This window comes from Ranitomeya imitator, chromosome 1 (genome assembly GCF_032444005.1).
Source record: "Ranitomeya imitator isolate aRanImi1 chromosome 1, aRanImi1.pri, whole genome shotgun sequence".
Classification (NCBI taxonomy): Eukaryota; Metazoa; Chordata; class Amphibia; order Anura; family Dendrobatidae; genus Ranitomeya; species Ranitomeya imitator.
Window position 1 is genome coordinate 154,752,307 of NC_091282.1, and position 23,076 is coordinate 154,775,382.

General features: G+C 43.1%; 1 protein-coding gene across 4 annotated transcripts in view; it reads right to left on the reverse strand.

The window, feature by feature from the left end:
• ARB2A (ARB2 cotranscriptional regulator A) overlaps window positions 1-23,076 on the reverse strand; it is a 607,421-nt gene that overhangs the window by 348,521 nt on the left and 235,824 nt on the right. For all 4 annotated transcript variants that reach the window (XM_069751802.1, XM_069751789.1, XM_069751796.1 and 1 more), the window contains one exon: window positions 7,988-8,209. In XM_069751802.1, the coding sequence (XP_069607903.1) occupies window positions 7,988-8,209 (222 nt within the window). The remainder of the gene's footprint in view (window positions 1-7,987; window positions 8,210-23,076) is intronic.

Consider the following 23,076-nt stretch of genomic DNA (forward strand, 5'->3'; position numbering starts at 1 on the left):
CTCCCCACTGCAGCTCGCCGGGTGCACGCACGCGTCGCATTCAGCTCTGCGCGTACGCACATCTGATTCCTCTGTTGGCGCTTTTTCCTGTCCTCTCCGTCATCCTGGAGGACTGTAACCCGGAAGTAGCTCCCATGATGCTATGTAAACTGCTTCCTGCTGCTTCTCTGTGCCTGATGTTCATTTGTGTTTACAAGTGCTTCTGGCCACCTGTGGTCTCTGTGCGTTCCTAGCTCTCTGACTTTGGGTCTCCTCCGCCCTCTGCAGTGCCTGCCTGTTTCCTGTGTTCCTGCCTTGTTCCTTCAGTTCCTTTTCCTCTGCGGTACCTGCCCGGCTCCTATATCTTTTCCTTGCTCTCGTCAGCCTCGGTGTCTCCATATTGTCCTGCCAGCCTCCGTGCCTCCATAGCGTTCCCATCTTCTCCCTTGTCTCAGTAGTTCCTTTCTGTTCCCTCTTTCCCTTTGTGCCTGCTGTGTTCCCATCTGATCTCAGTCGACCCTCCAGCTTCCGTGTCGATAGTCCCTCACGGGCCTGCCCCTAACTCTCCCTGTTATAGGGGGCGGTCCACCTGGTCAGCTCGTCCGAGAGGGGTTCGTCATCATGGTCCAGTGGGTCCACTCTCCGTTTTTCACTGTTTGAATCTACATGCTCTAATAGGACTGCACTCGGGTGACATCCGAGTGCAGCCAGATTCTAACAGCGTCACAGATAGGCCATCTCGGAGAACCGCACCTTTACGTAGATCACATGTATGGATATAGTTAGTGGAGGAGAGGAATCATTCTCACCTAGGGAGACCTCCCTTACCTGTCCTAGGCGGAAGAGTTCTTCCGGCCTCTCAGCTCCACTGCATTGCTCGGGAGCGAAGCATCCGCTATAACAATATGGATTTCTAGCGGGCATCTCCTGCAGATTCCTCTTTACCTTTACGCGATCAAGCTCCATGGGTCCATCCCCAGAGACAAGAGCATGAGAAGGCGGAAACCGAGGTTTCGGTGAAGAAGATGCTGGATGTGGAAATTGCTTCTCGAAGATCCTCTCTCTGGAGCGCTCCTGAAGACGCAGGTCAATCCGAATGGCAAGGGATATGAGATCATCCAAAGTCTCGGGTAGGTCCCTGACTGCCAACTCATCCTTAATTCTTCCAGATAGCCCTCGCCGGAAGGCTCCGACCAGAGGCTCATTGGTCCACTGGAGCTGCGAAGCTAGGGTGCGGAAACAAATGGCATACTGACCGACCGAGAGCGAGCCCTGTTGCAGATTGAAGAGAGACTCCATGGCAGATGTAGCACGACCAGGCTCGTCAAATATCTTGCGGAATGTGTCCAAGAATACCTGCAGATCAGACACGATGGGATCATTCCGCTCCATTAGGGGGTTGAACCAAGCTAAAGCCTCTCCCTCCAGATGAGAGGCAAGGAAAGCCACCTTGGCCATGTCTGTCTGAAAATGCTGAGGCAAAAAATGAAAATGCAGCAAGCATAGGTTGAGAAATCCTCTACACAACTTGGGGTCACCATAGTAATGAGGAGGCTTGCAGAGACGAGGACAGGGTCTCATGGTGGGCTCAACCGCCAGATGCTGTACCTTAGTTAACCGGTCATCCACAGAGGTCATGTAGTCCAACAAGCGGGTCTGCGTCTCAAGTTGGCGATTGAATTCCAGACGGAGCTCTGCTAGCTGTGTCATGTTGGTTGACTCGGCAACCTGTAGAGTAGATAAGCGGGTATCCAGAGTTTGCATGAAGGAAATTAGCTGATCCTGGCCCTGACAAAGCGTAGCCAGCTCTCTCTGAACTGAGTATCGGGTATCAGCGGAGTCCATGGCCTGGACAAACTGTTACGCCCACAGGGCATGGGGAAATATAGTGGACTCACTAGACCACTGATGGAGCAGTGGCAGCTGTATACCCGGTACACAAGAGACAGGAGAATGGCTTCAAAATGCAAAGGTGTTTAATTAAATGAAGTTTTAAACAAACAGAAAGAGGTGCCTGAGAGAAGAACCCTCTGGACCACAACACTGAACCACGTAGTGGAGCACCGGGCAAGGTGTACCCCTATACAGGGATTCCCCCGTCACAACACCAGATGGCCTAAATGCCGCAGTACCTGGACCAGAGGGACGACCCGTACAGACCATATAAACAAGACGGTGGAATTCAAGCTCTATCCGTGAAGAGGATCCTGGAAGCTCTGTGTAGTTTCGGAAAGGCTGATCCAGCCGGCAGCAATATCAGGATAGTTCTGCGAGGAGCAGCTCAGTCAGCCTGGAGTGGAAACCAGGGAGTCCAGAAGGATCCAGGAGCCAGCGGAGGATACTGAGGAGACAGAGGGATTAGAAAACCAAAAGTAAACTACACTTTGCAGAGCAGAGCACAGCAGAGTGTGGACTGAGCAGAGGGCCATAAACAATAGAATGAACACATTGTCCAGGCACCTCCCATAATGGGAGGATGCCTTTTATGCACAGAGCATCATAGCACAGAGAGCCTTAATAGAGAACAGGTGTTCTGCTGTTTTAAGTATGTGCAGGAAGCGGGGCGTGCCTCCTAAGAGCATTTCCAGGAGACCTGCCAAGAGGATGCAGGTTCTTAGCAGAGAAAGGAGCCGCTGATCGTCTGGAGCCACGGACAGGGTGAGTAGTACCAGTGGAGCTGTGTGAAAGGTGCCGGTCTCCCTTCACAGCAGAGACCGAACCTGCAGCTGAGGGCATGATACAATTGTCCTCATATTTTAATATGTATCAATAAAACTTGTACCCTGAAAAAAAAATGTAATCATACTCTCATGGATTGACCGCTTTATTTTATAGTAAAGCCACGTTCACACGCTCAGAATTTTCTACCAGTGTTTGTGAGCCAAAACCAGGAGTGGGTGATAAATGCAGAAGTGGTGCATATGTTTCCTCTGACTGTTCCACTCTTGGTTTTGACTTCCAAATACTGATGTAAAAAACTGACCAAATACTGAACATGTGAATATGCCCTAAGGGTAAATGTAATCAATAGAATCTATTAGATGCGGTAAATCTGTACGATTCAGTGCACACATGCGGATTTACCTGCGTTCAGTAGAAGGGAGCGCTTTGGACGCAGTGATCATACGCTGCTAGTTCCAGATTGTGGGAGCGCAACCCAAGAGAATAGCGGCTACCTGGCTCCCCTGGTAGTCCTCAGGGAACAAAACAGTCATATTACAATCTAGCAAAGTCGACTGTTCTTTTTGGCAGCTTGGCTCTTGGCCAACAATTATTTCCAAATTTTAATAAATAAATTGTAAATGTGAAAAAAAATTTCTCCTTAAAGGGGTAATCTGGGACTTTTAGGGCTCATACTCACCTGCAAAAAACTCAGATGAGTCTCACATGTTAGTACCCGGCGCTGCTGCCGGCACTCAGGAGCGGAGCCCTTATATTGATGGCCTATCCTTAAGACAAGTCATCAACATTAGGTTGAGGGGGACAACACCAGGCACCCCAAACAATCATCTGTCCCTTGTGGCGGCCGAAGTGCTCAGTTGCCGAGCTTTGTCAGGTGCAAAGTGGCCGCAGCAGGTATTGCAGATTAATCCTTTATTGATTCGAATAGGGGACCTGGACAACCCCCATAAGGAAAACTGGTTTACCATACAAGTAAAGAAACCTAGCTACACACCAAATATGAATCATAAAAATTATTTATTGATAACACACCCTGGTGTTCACAAGTGCCAGTATTCAATCAGTGAAGTGGATTGCTGCTTAAACCCAACCAAGGTCCCAAGATCCCTAAGTTGTTGGAGAGGTATTGTGGAGTAAAGGAAGTAGCACATCAGCACCGAATATTCCCATTTCACTGGCTGACAACTGGCACTTCTGAACACCCGTGTGTATATCAATAAAGAACATTTGTAACTCTGCCAGCATATCTGAGGTCTGCAGAGAACTTTATGTACTGAGATTAGCGGGGGCTACTGGCACCTCCTTCTCTTGGGATTGTGTGCCCTGCAGTTCCCACTAACTCTAGTTTACCGTATGAGCTATATGCACAAATAGCGGGATATTTCCTTAATTTGTTTTTCCTCAATGCATTGGATGGAAAATTGCAAAAATGCACAAACCCATTAACTAGGTAATCTAAACAAGCTAGAGTCTACAATTATAAAAATGAGTAATGTCAAGACGGCTCTGGTGACTTCATAAGACATAATCACGCTGTGTGCTAAAGGGCATAAAACCCCTTAATAAGTGGGCCTTCTGTGTATTACGGATTGTCCTACAAAGAGGGAGGAGCACGACCTGCAGTCAATACATGCTTTATTGTAACTTCTCAATTAGCACTTGAGGTTGTTTAGTGGGTGCAATTAGACGAATCTGCCATTAACACTCCTGTTGAAGGTGTGCAGGAAAACAAGGCATTCAGTGGACATGTGCTGCTTTTTTTATGGAGTAAAGAATTTCACAAGGCTAGAATTTGTAACCAGCACATTACTTTTCCTTTTGCACATGTTGACTAATATCCAGCTAGTCCCACCAAGGAAACAGGAAGAATCCAGGAAGGCCGCACACCTCCAAGTGATCACACCCCGCCTAAGTGTTGCAAAAAAAATTCCCAGACTATTACTTATATAGAGCTCTATTTAACCCAACTCCAGGCAAAATGTCAAAACTGGCAAGATCTGGTAGGATAAGTTGGATCGCCCCCATGGGGCCGTGGGGTTCTCGGTACCGGGTCCTGCGGTTCACAGGGGGATGTCACGGTGGCTGACCCGGTCCGTGGCCCTGGGACGTCTGTGTAAAAGGGAAAGGTCTTTAAAAGGGATAGAGTTTGTGTTCGTGATGCCACCTGTTGTATTTGGACAGGGTGTCCGACGCTGCTTTAAGGGGTCGGCTGGGGTGATGTTATGGCAGCTAGATGGTTTACCTTCCCACAGGTGAAGTATATCCCCAGGGCTTCCCAGTGTGTGAATGACAGATGGTGAGAGGCGCAGAGAAGAACGAGGACACAAGGTTGCAGTCTCTTTACCTTTACTGAAGACTTCAGCATCCACAGTCCAGGGCACCAGATCACAGGGCAGGCAGAGTCCGGCCGGTTTGGAGGCAGGTCCAGAGTCCCCTTTGTCCAGGTGGAAATCAGTAGCCCTCCCTTGCGCTGCAGTGTTGTAGTCCCTTACTGCCTATGGCTTCAAATAAGGGTCTCACAGATGTGGTGTCTCTCTCTCTCTGTCCCCCGTAGTCGGATAGGACAATACCCGTATGACTGGTGGCTTGAGGCTGTTTATAGGGACTCTAGCATGCCCCGGCCTCTAAGGGGTGCCACCGTGCCTCCTGGGGTGTAGGTGCAGATGGGTAACTTGCAATTAGCTGTCCTGCCAGTCTCTGGAGTAAAGCATAAATGTCCTTACTCCCTCGGTGTTCCAGCTACCGGGATTCTGCACCTCAGAAGGAGGCAGCCTGTGCAGGGTTGGTCCCCTTCTGGTATCTTCTACTTTCCTTTGCTTTCCTTCCCGCTCACTGCAATACAGTTCTGCCTTCTGAATGTCTCTTCCCAGGAGCTGTAGCACTTCAGGCTACATGGCTCCTCTGCTTCCTTTCCCTCTGTCTTTCTGACAGGAACTGACTGCTTTCCCTCCAGATCAGGATGTTCTTATAGGGGAGTTCACCTTAAACAGGCTTAGAGCTCCCCCTTCTGGTCTGGAGTGTGAACATGTTGCATGTTTGTGATACCTGGATGCAGTTATCCTTCTTTGCCTCCAAACGTAGCATCACTCTCCCCGAGAGGAAAGCAATTCCACTGCGACGACCAGGACCCTAGGGTGCCGCAAGTATACTTGGACAGCAACTGTAAAGCAGACCCATCACCAATTGAAAAATGGCCAGTTTTTGCCCTTATTTTCTCCCGATTATCCCCTTAGATAGTTCACATTTTTCTTCTTTTAATATCTGCCATACAATTCCAGAGATAAGGGCCTTTTTATTACTGCTGATTTTCATTGTCTTTACCAAGTAGGTGTGGCTCATAGGCTGCTCTGCATAATTATGCTGTGGGCCACACCCTCTTGTGAAAAATCATAAAAATTAACACAAAATAAAATGGCCCATATCTCTGCAATCATATAGCAGATTTTAAAAACAAAATAGTGAAATATCCAGGGGAGCAGGGGGATAACATAAAAAGCAAAAAGGGGCACTTGACTAGGTGACTGGCCCTCTTAAATAACACCGGAAATAACAAAATCATTGGATATCACGGGCATGTACAGGAGTTGTGAAGTAACACTCTCTGAAGTTATTCCCTTGCTTTCGGCTATTGGCTATATTTTCATTCTGACACTCTAGACCAAAAATCTGGAAAACCCAAGTTGTGATATTTTTTTTTTTACCCCAACACAATTTATGCAGGCGCTTTCAGAAGTTCCTGCAGACTGTCCAATAGATAAGTCTTTCAGCTGTGTTTTATTCATAGTGTATAGCAATGTCCCCTCCATGATCTGCAATCACAGCTGGATTTTAGGTTAAAAAAAAATTAATGGGTTAGACTAATTTAAAGGAGCTGTCCCATGAACAAAGAACATTTTAATCAGTAGGTCTTGAAATAAAAATAGGTTCCACAGTTGGATTTGTTAAAGCAGCTGCTGCAATCCCTGCCGTCCTGTCTGTATACTCTTTTGCATCCTCCCCTGCCCAGCAGCTGTTTATGATCAGACCATGATCCTGCACGGTCATTACACAGTGCACAGCAGAAGCACATTCATAAGATTATCTCAACACAGGAACATTTTTTTTTTTTTTTTTACTCATCCAAATTATGAAAATTATTTTTAATCTCAAGATCCATAAAAAAATTATAAAAATATACCGTACTTCTTGTGACGACCTCTAAGTGTAAAACTTTCTTGCAAAACTAGACACCAGATATCAAACGGAGCAGGGCACAGATGCAATACCCGGTGCATGGGGGAAGGTGTTGTGGTGTCTGGTAAAAGCTAAAAGGACCACGGAATCTTTTGTTCTAGTGATCGGTGGGGATTCCAGCAGTCACACTTAAGGTACCGTTACACTAAACGACTTACCAGCGATCACGACCAGCGATACGACCTGGCCATGATCGTTGGTAAGTCGTTGTGTGGTCGCTGGGGAGCTGTCACACAGACAGCTCTCTCCAGCGACCAACGATCAGGGGAAAGACTTCGGCATCGTTGAAACGGTCTGCAAGGATGCCGAAGTCTCCGGGTAACCAGGGTAAACATCGGGTTACTAAGTGCAGGGCCGCGCTTAGTAACCCGATATTTACCCTGGTTACCATTGTAAAAGTTAAAAAAACAAAAAACAAAACAGTACATACTCACATTCCGATTTCTGTCACGCCCCCCGGCGTCAGCTTCCCACACGGACTGTGTCAGCGCTGGCCGTAAAGCAGAGCACAGTGGTGACGTCACTGCTGTGCTCTGCTTTACGGCCGGCGCTGACAGTCAGTGCAGGGAAGCTGACAGCAGGGGACGTGACAGACATCGGAATGTGAGTATGTAGTTTTTTTTGTTTTTTTTTTACTTTTACAATGGTAACCAGGGTAAATATCGGGTTACTAAGCGCGGCCCTGCGCTTAGTAACCCGATGTTTACCTTGGTTACCAGTGAACACATCGCTGGATTGGCGTCACACATGCCGATCCAGCGATGACAGCGGGTGATCAGCGACCAAAAAAAGGTCCTGATCATTCCCCAGCGACCAACGATCTCCCAGCAGGGGCCTGATCATTGGTCGCTGTCACACATAACGAGATCGTTAGTGGGATCATTGCTACATCACAAAAAGCGTGACGTTGTAACGATATCGGTAACGAAATCGTTATGTGTGAAGGTACCTTTACACTTATTGTATGCTGATGACATATCCCGATTACCATTTGTATGAAAGCAAAAGGTTTTTTTCTTTTTTTTATTTTTAAAATACCATCGCAAGTGTGCCAAAAGGGGAAAATCCATTGCAAAGTTACCAAATGACTTACTCTTATGTACAATTGTATAGTTTCCTTCTCTTTTTGGGGATTCCTGTATTTCTCATAAAAGTCTCTTCGCTTTTTGTTATCTTTTAGGATCCGTTCCTTGCGCTCTCTCTTCTCTGCAGGCTCATCGGAGCTGTCTGGAGACTGCTGCTGTGCCAGAGGTTTGCTTTTCTCCACCTCTATGTAGTTTTCGTTTGGATTCAACACAATTACTGCAAAGCCCTCCTGTAATGAAAGGAGAAAATAGGATGCCATAAGTTAAGTGATATGTATCCACAGCACTGCAGTGTATGGATCTAGCCATGAATCCTGTTGTACAATTACTCGATCCATACATTCTAGCAGGGTGACGACACATGCACAAGTGTCTGACTGCAGGATAAGGCTATGTGCACACGATGCGGATTTTGCTGCGGATCCCCAGCGTTTCCGCAGCTGTGGATCCGCAGCAGTTTCCCATGAGTTTACAGTACAATGTAAACCTATGGGAAATGAAATCCGCAGTGCACATGCTGCGGAAAAAAACGCGCGGAAACGCAGCGGTTTATTTTCCGCAGCATGTCAATTCTTTGTGCGGAATCCGCAGCGGTTTTACACCTGCTCCAATAGAAAACTGCAGATATAAAACCGCAGCGGAATCCGCAGTAGAATCCGCAATAAATCTGCAGTAAAAAACGCAGCGGTTTTCCAATGCGGATTTATCAAATCTGCTGCGGAAAAATCCGCAGAGGATCTTTCTACGTGTGCACATACCCTAAGAGTTTGTAATCTAACATACACATTCAACATGGACAAGAGTATTGGGACACCCCACATTACACCTACCACAGCTTTTATGACATCTCATTTTACATCCATAGGTATGAATATGAAGTTGGCCCCACTTTGTAGCCAAAACGGTTTCTGCTCTTCTCGGAAGACTTTCTACCAGATTTTAAAATTGTGTCTGTGGGAATTTTTGCCCATTCCTTCTGTAGATCATTTGTGGGGTCACACAAGAGAGAGGATGAGACGAGAGGACCTTGCTCGCAATCTTCATTCTAGTTCATCCTATAGATGTTAGAGGGAGTTGACGTCAGGGCTCTGGGTGGCCACTCCAGTTCTTCCAAACCAAACTCGCCTAACCTTGCCTTTTTTTATGGACCTTGCATTGTACATTGGGGTTCTGAAATAGGGCATTACCCAAATGGTTTCCAGAGCTGGAAGCAAATAATCGTCCAAAATGTCTTGTTATACTGAAGCATTAAGATTGAACTTCACTAGAAGTAAGCGGCCTAAGCTGATCCATGAATAACAACCCCACAGCATTATCCCTCCTCCACCAATCTCTACAGATGGCACAATGTAGTTAGGTCCTAGCATTCTTCAAACCCAGACTCCTCTGTCAGGTAGAATAGTGTGATCACTACTCCACAGAGAAGGTTTCCAATGCTCCAGAGACCAACAGCGACATGCCTTACACTACTCTTTCGCTTGGTATTGTGTTTGATGGTGTAAGGCTTGCATGCTCAGCCTGCTCACATACTTTTTGTGCTTAAGTTAATGCCAGAGGGGGTTTATGGTGGAATATTTAGGAGAGAAAAGTTTAATGTACTAACCAGATACAACAGTGACATCTTATTACATACTGTACCATGCTTAACTTTACTGAACTTTTTAGAACGACCCATTCTTTCACAAACGTTAGTAAAGGCAGACCTACAGTACATGGCTAGCTGTTGGATTTTATACCCCTGCAGTAATGGGACTGAATGGAAAACCTGAATTAAGTGCTTGTATGTCCAATGCCTTTGTCCAAATAGCGTGCTATACATAAAATTACCCAAGATTAGATAATCATTTTGATGTGTTTATGCAGCCGGTTAACAATTATCATCGTCACTTCCAGGTCTCCTATCTGGAGATACATAAATCACAACACTTCTCCCTTATTACAGAAATCACGTATCATCAAGATTCAAATTTGCAGAGAAACGGTAGACTCAGAAAACAAGCCAAGGTACTGTATTCTTAGGCTCTCCTCCACCAGTAGGAAAGCTGGTCTTCTACTGCCATGTATTAGAGGTAGTTACACTATGTAAATCTATGTCCAACCCTTTAACGAGCCTTGCCATATGCCTTATATTTACCCAAGCCTCAAATGAGGGGCAAGAACCCTGAAACGCAGCCTGTGGATGGGCGTCTTATGCTTTTGACGAAGACCCTGGTTTGCTTATAAATTTCAGGGTGGCGTCCCTAATAGATGACACGAGAGTGGAGAGACATTTTGCATATCTTTTTCCTAGAAGGTATTGCTTGGCCAATAAGTCATAAGGATCAAAATAAGGAGGTCACCAAGGCACTGGATTACAATAAGCCTTCCTCCATTTCTATGGAGTCAACTTTAGACTGACAACCAACTTGACTTTTCTTTTGTTACTGTAGCATAAAGAGCAATACCACTTTTCCAGCATGCATTTCCTAAGATGAGTGAAGGCTGAGAACCATCCATTAGGTGACACATGCAAACACGTTGGTCCTTGATGCTGGATCTCATAGTCCTCATTAAACAGTTACTCTCTTTAGTAACTCATGGTGATAAATTACAGCCGTCTGAGTTCGTTCTCGCAGCTTTACTAATTGTGTATGTATATAGGGAGTGAACCATGGGCGTAACACAGCAGAATCAATATTCCTCTGAGCTGTAGTCATGTGACATCTATTATAGAAGACATAAATAATCAGAAGCCTTCCTGCATGTGAAAATTGCTTCTCCAGCACAACTCATGAAAGGTGTCACCCACAGGGACCTGCTCTTCCTTGTAGTTTGTTTAAACAACAACATGAAGCAATCTCGAGAGGACTCTGCCGATCTGTAACAGTGTCATCGGAGAGTGGAAGATGCCTCATTAAAACGCATCAATGGAAAAACCCATGTAAATAGCAAATCAGTGATTTCTGTGTCATGGGTTTACATGAACGCTGTGCACATTCACATTTTCTAGTTACATAGAAAGTGTATAAGGAAAGTATATTCCATTTATAGGACATGGCTTGACTTACGGTACTTTTCTTAAACTTCGCTAATCAATAAACATTAATTATAAACCTCAGTAAATGAAATTAATGACGCTTTGTATAGCTTCACATATAATCCATAGAGCTACTCCTGGATAAAAGGGAATCTACCAGTAGGAACAACTCTTCCCTAAGCAGTCTATATAAGCATGTAGGTCACAGGAAGCAGAATAAAATGATACCTTGATAATCCACATTTTTCTTAATGTGTAAGTAAAATAGCTGTTAAGATCTATAGGCCGGACATAGATCTCTCCGAGAATCTACCTCCAGAGCTTATTTTGAATAAAAGAGGGAGTTAACAGTCTGAGACATATACTGTAGATTAGGAGAGTAGACTGTCAGCCATTACAGGTCTCACACTGGTAATGCCTGCCCTTTCATTTACAATAATCTCTGGAAGCAGATTCTCAGGGAGATCAGTGTCCGATCAATAGATCTTAACAGCTCATTTACATATTAAGAAAAGCTTGGATTTCTTTGGAATAAAACAACAGATTACAGGTATCAAAGTATTACCTACATTGCTATACAGATGGCTTAGGCTACTTTCACACTAGCGTCGCATTGCGTCGGGCCGAGATTCCGACGCTAGCGTTTGATGCGCCACACAATGGGTGCAGCGGATGCATTTCTCCGGCGCATCCGCTGCCCCATTGTGAGGTGCGGAGAGGTGGGGGCGCACCTCACAATGGTGCGCCCCCACCACATACAGACCCAAACTGAAAATAATGATTAAACAACAACCATAAGACGGATTTAATCAACCGAGGTATCATTTTAATCAGTAAAACGGCGCCGACCTGACACTGTCTATAGGCTACTGTGCACAATCCTGCTGACAGCTTCCCTTTAAAAGGCATATTCTTAGCTTCCTGCACATTCACCGATTACTCTGACTGCAGTGAATTAACATGGGAATCTCATATAAGACCAAAGGAAATCCAGTCCAGCAGAACCAGCAAGAAACAAGAGATGTCCACTCATTTCCCTTCAACATCCAGTTATATAAAAGCTGTAACTGCAAGAAAGCTGAAAACAAGCAGGAAAGAGATACTGCTCATTTGAAATCCACATTAGGACTTCAACAATACAACGCAACAGTGCCAACAATGGAGTTACAAAAGATTGGCTTAACTGTATTCTGCTCTTGCAGAAAACACGAGCCACTCTTCATGGTCACATCTGGGTTACCAAGTGAAATCTCTCCACAAACCGGACTTCAAGGGAAAAAGGATAGTGTGCTAGAGTTTAATTCCACTTTTGATCATCAAAATTAATTTATTACTAACACTTAAACTTGGTGATGTATGGCCGTACTTATATTGTATTATTAATGAATTATGAGGCTGTGTCTCAACATCCTGAGTTGGAGAATTAGAATCTACACAGGGAGAAAAAGGGAACGATCACAAGAGCATCTGTGAATCTTGCGGTATGACGGTGGTGGGCTCATTTGCAGATGAACCAACTGCAATAAGGCAGGACCGCCCCTGAATATCAGGGGGCACATCTGGAGACAGTAGATATGCAGATGTAATCCCTTCCCATAATGAAATTAGAACATTACCTAATTTCAATGTAGCCTAGCAAGTATTATAGCTCAGAACGGCACGTATTATTCTATTTTATGTTATTAAATGCACGTGATAACCTGTTGTCAGACACAAATCCGAACATATGACCCTAACTGGCCTCCACAATTCTGCACTGCAGTCTTGCTTTCTATTAACAAGATGGCTCCAAAGTGCCTGGTATGAAGACCTGAGCAGGTTCTGAACAAGCAGGACCTGCTGAAAGGATTGACTAATAGCCTACAGAGTGGTGAATGCAGCTGTGGATGGAAACGGCCATCATACAAAGTAGTCTTTAGAGCAGGGGTGTCAAACTGCATTCCTCGAGGGCTGCAAACAGGTCATGTTTTCAGGATTTCCTTGTACTGCACAGGTGATAATTTAATCACCAACTCATTATTTGTGTAGGTGATTAAATTATCACCTGTGCAGTACAAGGAAATCCTGAAAACATGACCTGTTTGCAGCCCTCGAGGAATGCAGTTTGACACCCCTGCTTTAGAGGACCCTTTTTTTTCAATGGGGGGTGGTGAGCACATTTTCACTGATCTTATCATATACGAAAAATCAGACACAAATGTAAGACTTCAAAATGAAGAGATTTATCATCTAGTTGCCGATCATTAGCCAACTCATTTGTCCAGTTTTACGATGACACAATGTCAATTCTTTTTTATCTACGGTTTAAGAAATAAAACATTCTGATTTTCAAATCGCTGCAGTAAAAAATCAATTTAACACTCTTCCTTTTCAATTGGATTTTAAACAGCGTAGAGGCCTCGCTGCGAAAGGAGTAAGTAGAGACGAGGTAACGATTTCCTGTGATTATTTACACTGGACATTATTGGCACACAAATATTTTAGAACAGACACCGGACCCCTTGCGGTGCAGCTGCTGGTTTTGGTCTGAGGTTGAAGAAACCGGCTATGAAACTAAAGCAGTTCTTTCTCAATCTGATCTCACGTCTGCTAAAAGCAGCTATGGTGTAAGCTTTTTCTTCCTCTCTACAAAGCATAAAATCTCAGGAGGAGATTGTAAAATCTCGGCTACAATCTCTTTGGCAGTCTTTAACAGAGTCATGAATACTTTCTGTGAAGCAAGTCACAAAAAAAAAATGCTTGACAAGTTTTCATTTCTCAGAAATGTCTCTTTTTACTGCGCCTTATAAGAAATACGACTGCAAAGAAATTCCCAACACACTTTTAAATTATTTTAACTCCTTTTTTCTCTTGGACTCGTATTTCACTACACTATACTCCAGTAATGTGCCCATGTTCACATATAAAAGCAGTTTTACGCAAATTATGGCAGCTTACAAATTGCTTCTTCTATGTGACACAGGGCAGATCAAGTTCTACCAAAAGTCAACCTTGGTAGAGCTCATGTAAGTGACAGATTGCCTGGTGGGATTGGCTTATTAAATGGATAACCAAAAGGAACTAGAAGAAAAGGAGGACAATCCCAGAAAACACATCAGATCACACACACTTAGGTCATTAACAAGATTGTTCAACCCGATATCCCAGTCTCCCGACCCACAGGTCAAACAAGTGAGAACTTCCAAGTCTCTTCTGAAGAACGACTATTTAAAGGGCTAGATGATAGTTAAGGTATAGTCTATATTATAATATTATATGTGCATGTAGATCTTTCAAAGACAAGTCCAGCAATACCTTTACATAGCCAGACCCTTCCTCCATTACCGAGAAATCTGAGATTGAGTTGATAAGCAAATGAGGCCGAAGAGATATTTGTAGATCTGAAGTCTCAGTCCCTCCAGCTCTGTTCCTCACTCAGAGCCGCCTCCTCCTGCTTGACTGACAACTTCTTTGCTTGAAGTCACACAGCATAAAGGCTGTCAGTCAATAAGGGGGAGGCAGCGCTGGGCAGTAAATAGAGCTGGAGTGACAAAGGCTTCAGATCTACAAATAGCTCTTGTGCCTCATTTGCATATAAATTCAAAAGCTGATTTCTCAGTGATGGAGGACCTGACCAGCCATGTAAGGGCATGGTCAGTCTGTCCATTTTCATGGCCGGCCTGTTCCTCTATCACCTCCTCCATAATGTATATGCACACGCACACAAAGTTACCTCGCATTTGGACAGGAAATCCTGCTAACAAATTCTCTTTAATTTACTGTATAGGAAAACTATGATTAGGTAGAAGGTAGACAATTGTTTAGGTCATGATACAGAAAATTACTTATACCAACTGTTTTAAACAAGGGGAAAAAAGTAATGTAAAAATCCTTTAGTGCTTTTTAAAAATAAATACATAAACATGAATCTCATTATATGGAGAAGCTTTTGTTACAGGTTATAATTCTGCATCTTCTCAAACAAGTGATAAAAGTTCTAACTGTAGAGTACAGTGGTTTCATACCTATGTTTATAAGGGTAAAAAAAAAAGTCGATCAAGTTAAAAACTATACTGATCCAGAGGAAGACGAAAACTACAAGATGTAAATTCATTTCTACTGGAAAGGTCACCGCACAGTGCACAGAGCTGTGCTACTTTTGCTGCCCCGCAGAACCTTCAATAAGACGATCGGTGGGAAGGTTGGGAGTCAGATTTGCACCATCATTGCTAGGCTATCATCAATATTAAAGTAGCAGAAAATCCCTTTAAAAGCAGATATGCCACCAAATTTAACAATACAAGCTGCATTCATTACTAACTAGAGCTCATATGATACTGGTGTACTTAGGGTAAGAAAAGCAGGGTGCGACTAATAAGTTAAAATATAACTTTTAATAATTAGGTTAGATTAAAATCGTGCTGAAATACACACAATAACCAAAACAAGACTCACATAGGTGACACTATGTCACAGACCCACAGTCTATATTCTTAGACAACAGGAAAGACCAAGTAGCGAATTACCAAAATTGGTTCCTAGTAATGCTCATTTTGAAACCAATATTTAGAAGATCAATGATAATAAGGACATAAAGATCATTCAGGGACCGTAAATTCTGGTATCAAGATGCGGGGGTTGCACTTTTTTGTCCATACAATACCCCATAAAGAATGACCAGTTAGGACGCTTTATACCGTGACCCCAATAAGCTTGGCTTCCCAACGCGTTTCGTTTACCATACTCATCAGGGGAAGATAGAGATATTAATGAAGAAATCGGGGGTATGGGGGTATCTTCAAGTCAAGAACCCATTATAAAATTCACAGTCCCTGAATGATCTGACGAACAAAAGAATATGAGGGGAGATCGTTCCTTTACTAACTGTTTGAACAAACTATTGGTCTGTTTGGAATTTTCACATGAGCAATATATAGAGCATTTTGTGCCTTATTATCATCGATCTTCTAAATGTTGGTTTCAAAATGAGTCTTCATTTGAGCATTACTAGGAACCAATTTTGGTAATTCGCTCCTTGGTCTTTCCGGTTGTCTAAGGATATAGACTGTGGATTAATTTATTTTTGTGTCCGCATACTGTTGGTTGTCACCTTTGTGAGTTTTGCTTTGTTTATTGGGTGTATTTCAGCACGATTTTAATCTAATCTAATTATTAAAAGTTATATTTTAACTTATTATTTGCACCCTGCTTTTCTTACCATATATTGGATTGGTGGTCATAGCTTTCTTGATTATACTGGTGTACTTACCTTAAAAATCCATGTAGGAATTCTGATATTAGGCCTGATTTCTCATTACACAAAAAATGGTACAATTTGTATTATTGGTCAGTGTGTTAGTATATACCAGCAGTGTTTCCTCCATGATTGTCTTGTATGAAAAATAACATTAATAAAACTGTAAAACTTCTCCTATCCATTCCAATCTTAACTACAGGCAGCATATAGATGGCAATGTGTGCTCGCAGTGATTTTTCACTGCAAAAAAAACACCAAATTGTGAACCATTCTATAGTTTACAGTTGGTAAACATGGCTAGACCATGTACGTGAAAAATGGGCTACTGAATGAGGCCTAAAGTGTGAAAGCGCTTGTCACATTTCAGTAGCGGAGAGGAGGGACACTGTGGAGCTGTCAATCTGGCCAGATTGGCAGAAAACAGGTTTACATTTTTAAAAAGATATAGTTATTTTGCCGTGGATATTCAGAGAAAGTACACCATATCATCAGGTCTAAGAAAGCTATTTAGTAGTGTATGCAGCTTGTTTAGGTAAAACTACTTCTTTGAAGTGGCTTATGATGAAATAAGCTCCAAACTAGACACTGTCCAATCAAAAGGTTGCAAAAAAACAAACAGACAAAAAAAACACTCTTCCAAGATGCTTGAGAAACTTCAAAACTGCTTCAGAAAATGAAAATCTACTTCAAAAAGTCCTCAAAGAAGGGGCATTTCTTGAAGCAGTTAGTAATAAAAAAAGAAATCGTTGTTTGCGGCTGCCTTAAAAAAAACTACGTGTGAACATACCCTAATACCGCCATTGTTGTTTGAGAATATTTTCTGCTCCTGAAAAACACCAAAGTACGCTTCTTCGCAGACAGAAGGAATTAGTATTTACAGATAAATCTCGGTTAGGGTAAATTCACACAAATGTATTTTTGGGCTGAGTGCTATCCATGTAAAAATAGAGCACGGACCAATGTTATTTCATTTGGTTGTTCAACAGTCCAAGTCTAAGGGTATTTGAAGTTGCAGATTTTTTGTGGCATTTCTGCATCTATTATATAAATTACCGTAGATCACTGGCAATGTTTTTTTATTGCATTTTTTTTTCTTCATGCTCTTTTTGTCACGATAGGACTGGCCAGTAAACTGGGACCAGGGGCACCTTTCCTGCCCCAAGCTCTATGGGGCGCCCTAACTCAGCCTGTTCCCTGGGATACCTCAGATGACGAGGATGCCGGGGCCTCCGCCATCGCCCTGTCTCCTAACTGCAGCCCTGCGTCTGTCCCCTTCCTCCACCCGGGGAAGAGAGGCCTACCGTGTACCGCAGTACACCAACCCGACAGACAGGGGAGCAAAGACAAGGGTAAATGAAAATTTCACTCACACAAATATACTCTCACAAATAACAGAGGTATTCACCAGGGTGTGAAGAACGAGAGAAGAAAATAAAGCCGGTAAGGATGAGGAATTTTCAAGCGTACAAACCAAGCAACAGTCCCACAATAAACTCCTCCAGCTCTTCACTCTTCAGGTCTATCTAGCAAGTGCTATCTCAGACAAGAATCTATTATTATTATACATTTTTATAGCGCCATTTATTCCATGGCGCTTTACATGTGAACACGGGGCAAATATAGACAAATACATTAGACATGAGCAAATAAGGCACACGGGTACATAAGGAGGGAGGACCCTGCCCGCGAGGGCTCACAGTCTGCAGGGGATGGATGATGAAACACTACTAGAGGGTAGAGCTGGTTGTGAAAACCTGAAGGCCTAGCTTTTATAGGAGAGAGAGGAGTGGCTAACCCAGCACAGCTGAATGCAGGGATTACCACATGGCCAATTAACCCCTGTCCTGATGAAAGAAAACAAACATTTAATACACTGAAGAAGTGCTTCTTCTCAGTGGTGAAGCAGGAGCCATCAGACGCTGCAGTCTCCTGGTACTGCTCTGTCACGGTAACTCCGTGACACTTTTACCGTGTTTTTGACGTTGTGGCTTTTGTCTATTATTGCGATGTCATGCTTTGAATTAAGCAGCTTTGTTTTTTTTATACTTCATTGTGTTTGTATTGTTTATTTATTTATTATGCTTTGCTTATATAGCGCTATCTTATTCCGCAGCGCTTTACATACATTATCACTGTCCCCATTGGGGCTCACAATATAAATTACCTATCAGAATTGTCTTTGGAGTGAGGGAGGAAACCGGAAGCCAAGGGAGGAAACCCACGCAAACACTGGGAGAATATACAAACTCCTTGCAGATGTTGTCCTTGGTGGGATTTGAATCCAGGACCCCAGCACCGCAAGGCTGCAGTGCTAACCACTGCGCCACTGTGCGGATTACATGTGATTTTAGTGCATTTCTGCAATGGAAAGTGACTGAAAAATCATGTGCATTTTTTACCCGATGGATTTTATGCATCAAAAGCATTTAGATGGTGAAAAACTCAGCGAAGACCACCAGAGCAATTTACATGTAAATTCGAAACACACCCTGCTGGTCAGTTTATGCTAGGTAAAAAAAAAAAAAAACAGTAGGCGTAAGATTTTTATAAATCCCATTGACTTTGCTGGAACTGTCAGACATGTCGTTTATGATGTAGCGAAAGTAAGCAGTGTAAAAAAATCAACATGGAACACCATCATAGGGGGTGTACAGCCGTAGAGTGACTGCATACTCGTAGCCTATGTAAATGCAGAGTTGTGAATCCTCACAGCGCGCACCCTGCACGCTGTGAGGATTCACCAGTGCCGGGAGCGTGACTGCATACATGTGTTCATGTGGCGACTAGATGGGCGCTGCCTCACTTAATACATGTGAATTGAGAAAGCCAGACACAGTCTAGTCGGAATCTGGCTAGAAGTATACAAATTGCATACTTGTGGTCACATGACCACTCGCTCCAAGTCCAGACATTGGAGAAGCCTCACTGAGTGACTGCAAACTTGTATCCCATGGCCTTTAATAATTACCTTTTGTTTTTTTAATACTACACCAGTTGTTAATTAAAATATCCTAAAAAAGGCTGATCAGATAAGCTGATGCAGTGCTATAAAGGATAATCTTTATTCTTTATTTTTTTATATAGCGCTAACATATTCCGCAGCGCTTTACAGTTTGCACACATTATCATCACTGTCCCCTTTGGGGCTCACAATCTAAATTCCCTATCAGTATGTCTTTGGAATGTGGGAGGAAACCGCAGTGCCCGGAGGAAACCCACGCAAACACGGAGAGAACATACAAACTCTTTGCAGATGTTGTCCTTGGTGGGATTTGAACCCAGGACTCCAGCGCTGCAGTGCTAACCACTGCTCCACCGTGCCGCCCCATCATTGCGACACTCCAGGTTAGCATCCGCAAGAAAACCTTCATATATTTTAGCCAAAATAGAGGTTAAAGGGATAATCTGGTGAGTGGTGTTGGAAATTCAATGTCTACAGGTACAGGAGCTTCTCACAATGGCTCCCCAAACCATCACTGATTCTGGAAACTTCACACTAGACCTCTAGCAGCTTGGAGTGTGGCCTCTCCACTAGTGATGAGCAAGTGTACTCATTGCTCGGGTGACCTCCGAGTATTTATGACTGCTCGGAGATTTAGTTTTCATCGTGGCAGCTGAATGATTTACAGCTAGTAGCCTGCCTAAGTACATGTGGGGGTTGCCTGGTTGCTAGAGAATCCCCACATGTAATCAAGCAGGCTAGTAGCTGTAAATCATTCAGCTGCCGAGATGAGAACAATCTCCGAGCAGTCAAATACTCGGAGGTCACCCGAGCAATAAGTACACTCGCTCACCACTACTCTCCACTAGTGATGAGTGAATATACTCGTTGCTCAGGTTTTCCCCGAGCATGCTCAGGTGGTCTCCGAGTAATTGTAACTGCTCTGAGATTTAGCTTTTGTTGATTAAGCTGCTTGATTTACAGCCATTAACCAGCCTAAGAACATGTGGGGGTTGCCTGGTTGCTAGGGAATCCCCACATGTAATCAAGCTGTCTAGTAGTCGCAAATCATCTAGCTGCGGCAAGGAAAACTTTATCTCCGAACACTAACAAATACTCGGAGATCACCAGAACGTGCTCTGGAAAACCCCGAGCAACGAGTATATTCGCTCATCACTACTCTCCACTCTTCCTCCAGACTCTGGGACCTTAGTTTCCAAGGTCTATCATGAGATGCACCTGTATATACTGACTGGCATATTTGAGCAGCAGGTATCACCAATCTGCCATTCATTAGAAAAGGACAGCTGCTTGCATATGTATTGACACCAGTGCTAGCCATTAGAATAGGATAGGTGCATGATATTGGTGCTTGTTGATATCTGGAAAAGGGAGGTCATCGGACCCCTCTCACTTCCCGATGTAAAAGTGAATGGAGTTGGATTACCTCTTTAAGCTTATAGGTATACAGTTTTCAGGCTCACTTTTTGACCCCTTTATGAATACTGGCACCATAATTGTTATGTGCAGACCCTATCATTATGTAATCCTAAAAGATTAGAAATAATGGTCTGTCTATTTAGATTACGAGAACTCTTATGATTTGACCATTTTACTTTTCTTTAGGCTGTGGTGACCTTCTTGTCGGCTTAGGCAGGTACCATTTAGAGGAGTATTCAGGTGATCCTTAGGTTTGTCACTTGTCATTGGAGTTTTCTATGTCAATACAAAAGAGCAGAAGGCATGTAAAAGATTGGCTTCTCCCTCATCCTCCTCCACCATTACACCCAGATCATTTATCGGATATCATTTATGTTATCCCATTATCATTTCTAAGTCTCCGATTATTTACATAGCGAATATTTTTACTTTCCTTGGCAATGAATTGTTGTCTTCGACTTTGCTGCCTTTGACTTTCACACATTTTTTCCCCATATAATGCTTCATTTTGACCTTCTTGGTTTAAGTAGGTTAAGCTTTCTTTTTATCATTTATTGCTTCCTTTAACTCTTATTTATCCATGACTTGACATAGCGACAGCAAGTCGTGCAAATTATCGTGTCTTTAGTATAGTGTAGTGTTTTTATTAATTGTCCTTGTGCTTTCCACATTGAAGTGCTTAGTTTTAGCTCTTCAGAAAACCTTGATGTATAATGGCCAACCTGCACATAAAATGTGAAAAAAAGTTTAATCAAACTTTCCATATACGTATCAATCACGTGCATCTATTTCCCTGCATTACAAGTCTAAAGCAGTCAACAGGCCGACGCATTGCTACACGCTAGACAGCTGAATAGTGTACATCATTCTCTATGGAAATCCATAGAATAATGCCCTATACATGTCGCTGATGAATCAGAAGGTCCTATGACCGCTAAGCTGAGCCCCTAGCAACCAATCAGAAGCCCTAAAAGCAAACATAACTGTGAAGACAAGCGCTTAAGCCCTTTTTATTTGGCCAATTTTCTGAAGATGTGACCTGGGATAGAAATGAAAGAAAAATGCCAATGGCCTGTGTTTTGTATACATTTTGGCAACTGTTCCCCACATAGCATTTTCGAGCCAAGCTGCATCTTAGCTCCCTCCATGAATTCCACCGCTACAAGAATCCTTCCTTTGCTGCCAATCCCACATTGTCCTAGAAAATTCCCATCTTCAAACACTTGCAGAACGGAAAAAAAAAAGTAATAATCACGCAAAGAAAATATGGCCCAAACCGTTTTTAAAGGACCACCTGTTGTCTATTATTTTTGCATAGCACTTACTCATAAATCATAACACAAGGTAATTAATCAAGCTGTCAAGTAGAGGGTCATAGGTTATGTCACTGTGTCAGGAGGTTAGACCCGGGCTGATGGAGGTCAGGGTCACACTGCATTCCTCATTATCAAGTTGGGATGAGAGACCGGCTCAAGCAAACAAAAGTGAAAGCAGATGGACAAGTGAGTGGATTGAAAGAGGCGAGGGGGTGGGGGGGGGAAGAAAATGAATACGAAAAATTTTGCAGACAAAAAGCAAAGCGAAGAACGTGTCAGCTGCCTTCAAAGAAAGGGGTGAATAGAAGGGGAATACATTGACATGGGCTCAAAAGACATCACATAAGACAGGGAAAATATGGTTCTTGCTATGAAAATAACAAGAGACAGGAAAATTTGCTAGTCTGATTTGCAAAAGGGGGGGTAAGTAATACAAGAAATTGCTGTCATTTACTCAGTTTTCAGGCAGAATGAAGCACTTTTATAGAAAACAGCTAAATACGGCCTCCGTTAACTTAACACTGTTTGATTTTATTTGTGTGATGAATAGGCTTTACAACAATCTGGAGTAATTCGCCTGACAGTAAAACCCTATAGTTTTATAGAGGCAATGTATTTTTATTTACAAAACGAATCACAGAACAATCGCGAGCAGTTTATTTCACGTATATAAATGCAGCGCAGGGAGCTTTGTAAGATTCGGCAGAGAAGAGTTTACCCCTGTGATATCACCATGTGCATTATCTATAGCTTTACACAAGAACACTTGGCACATAAACCAAATCAAGTTCAGCTTCAAGTCCAAAATCATCTTTGCTACACCTGTTTGTCATCTTTTCAAATTCCATTACTGCTAGTTACACACATCACAATGTCTGAACCGTCCGAGAGTTTCCTGACCTAAACTTAATAGCTTTATTTTTGCATATGGAGATGTTGAGCTCAATCTGGAGACCCTTAGTTGGTCCAGAGGTTGCATTCCATAATTGAATGGTGCATGGCGGGGCGTATGTATCGCTTGGATAAACACAGTCATTATAAACAGATCTGATTGGTCAGGTTATCACATACTATGATTGTAAATTAAAGTGCAATATGCCACTTTCCTTTTTCAATTGATTTTAATTTGTTTTTTTTTCTGCTCAGCC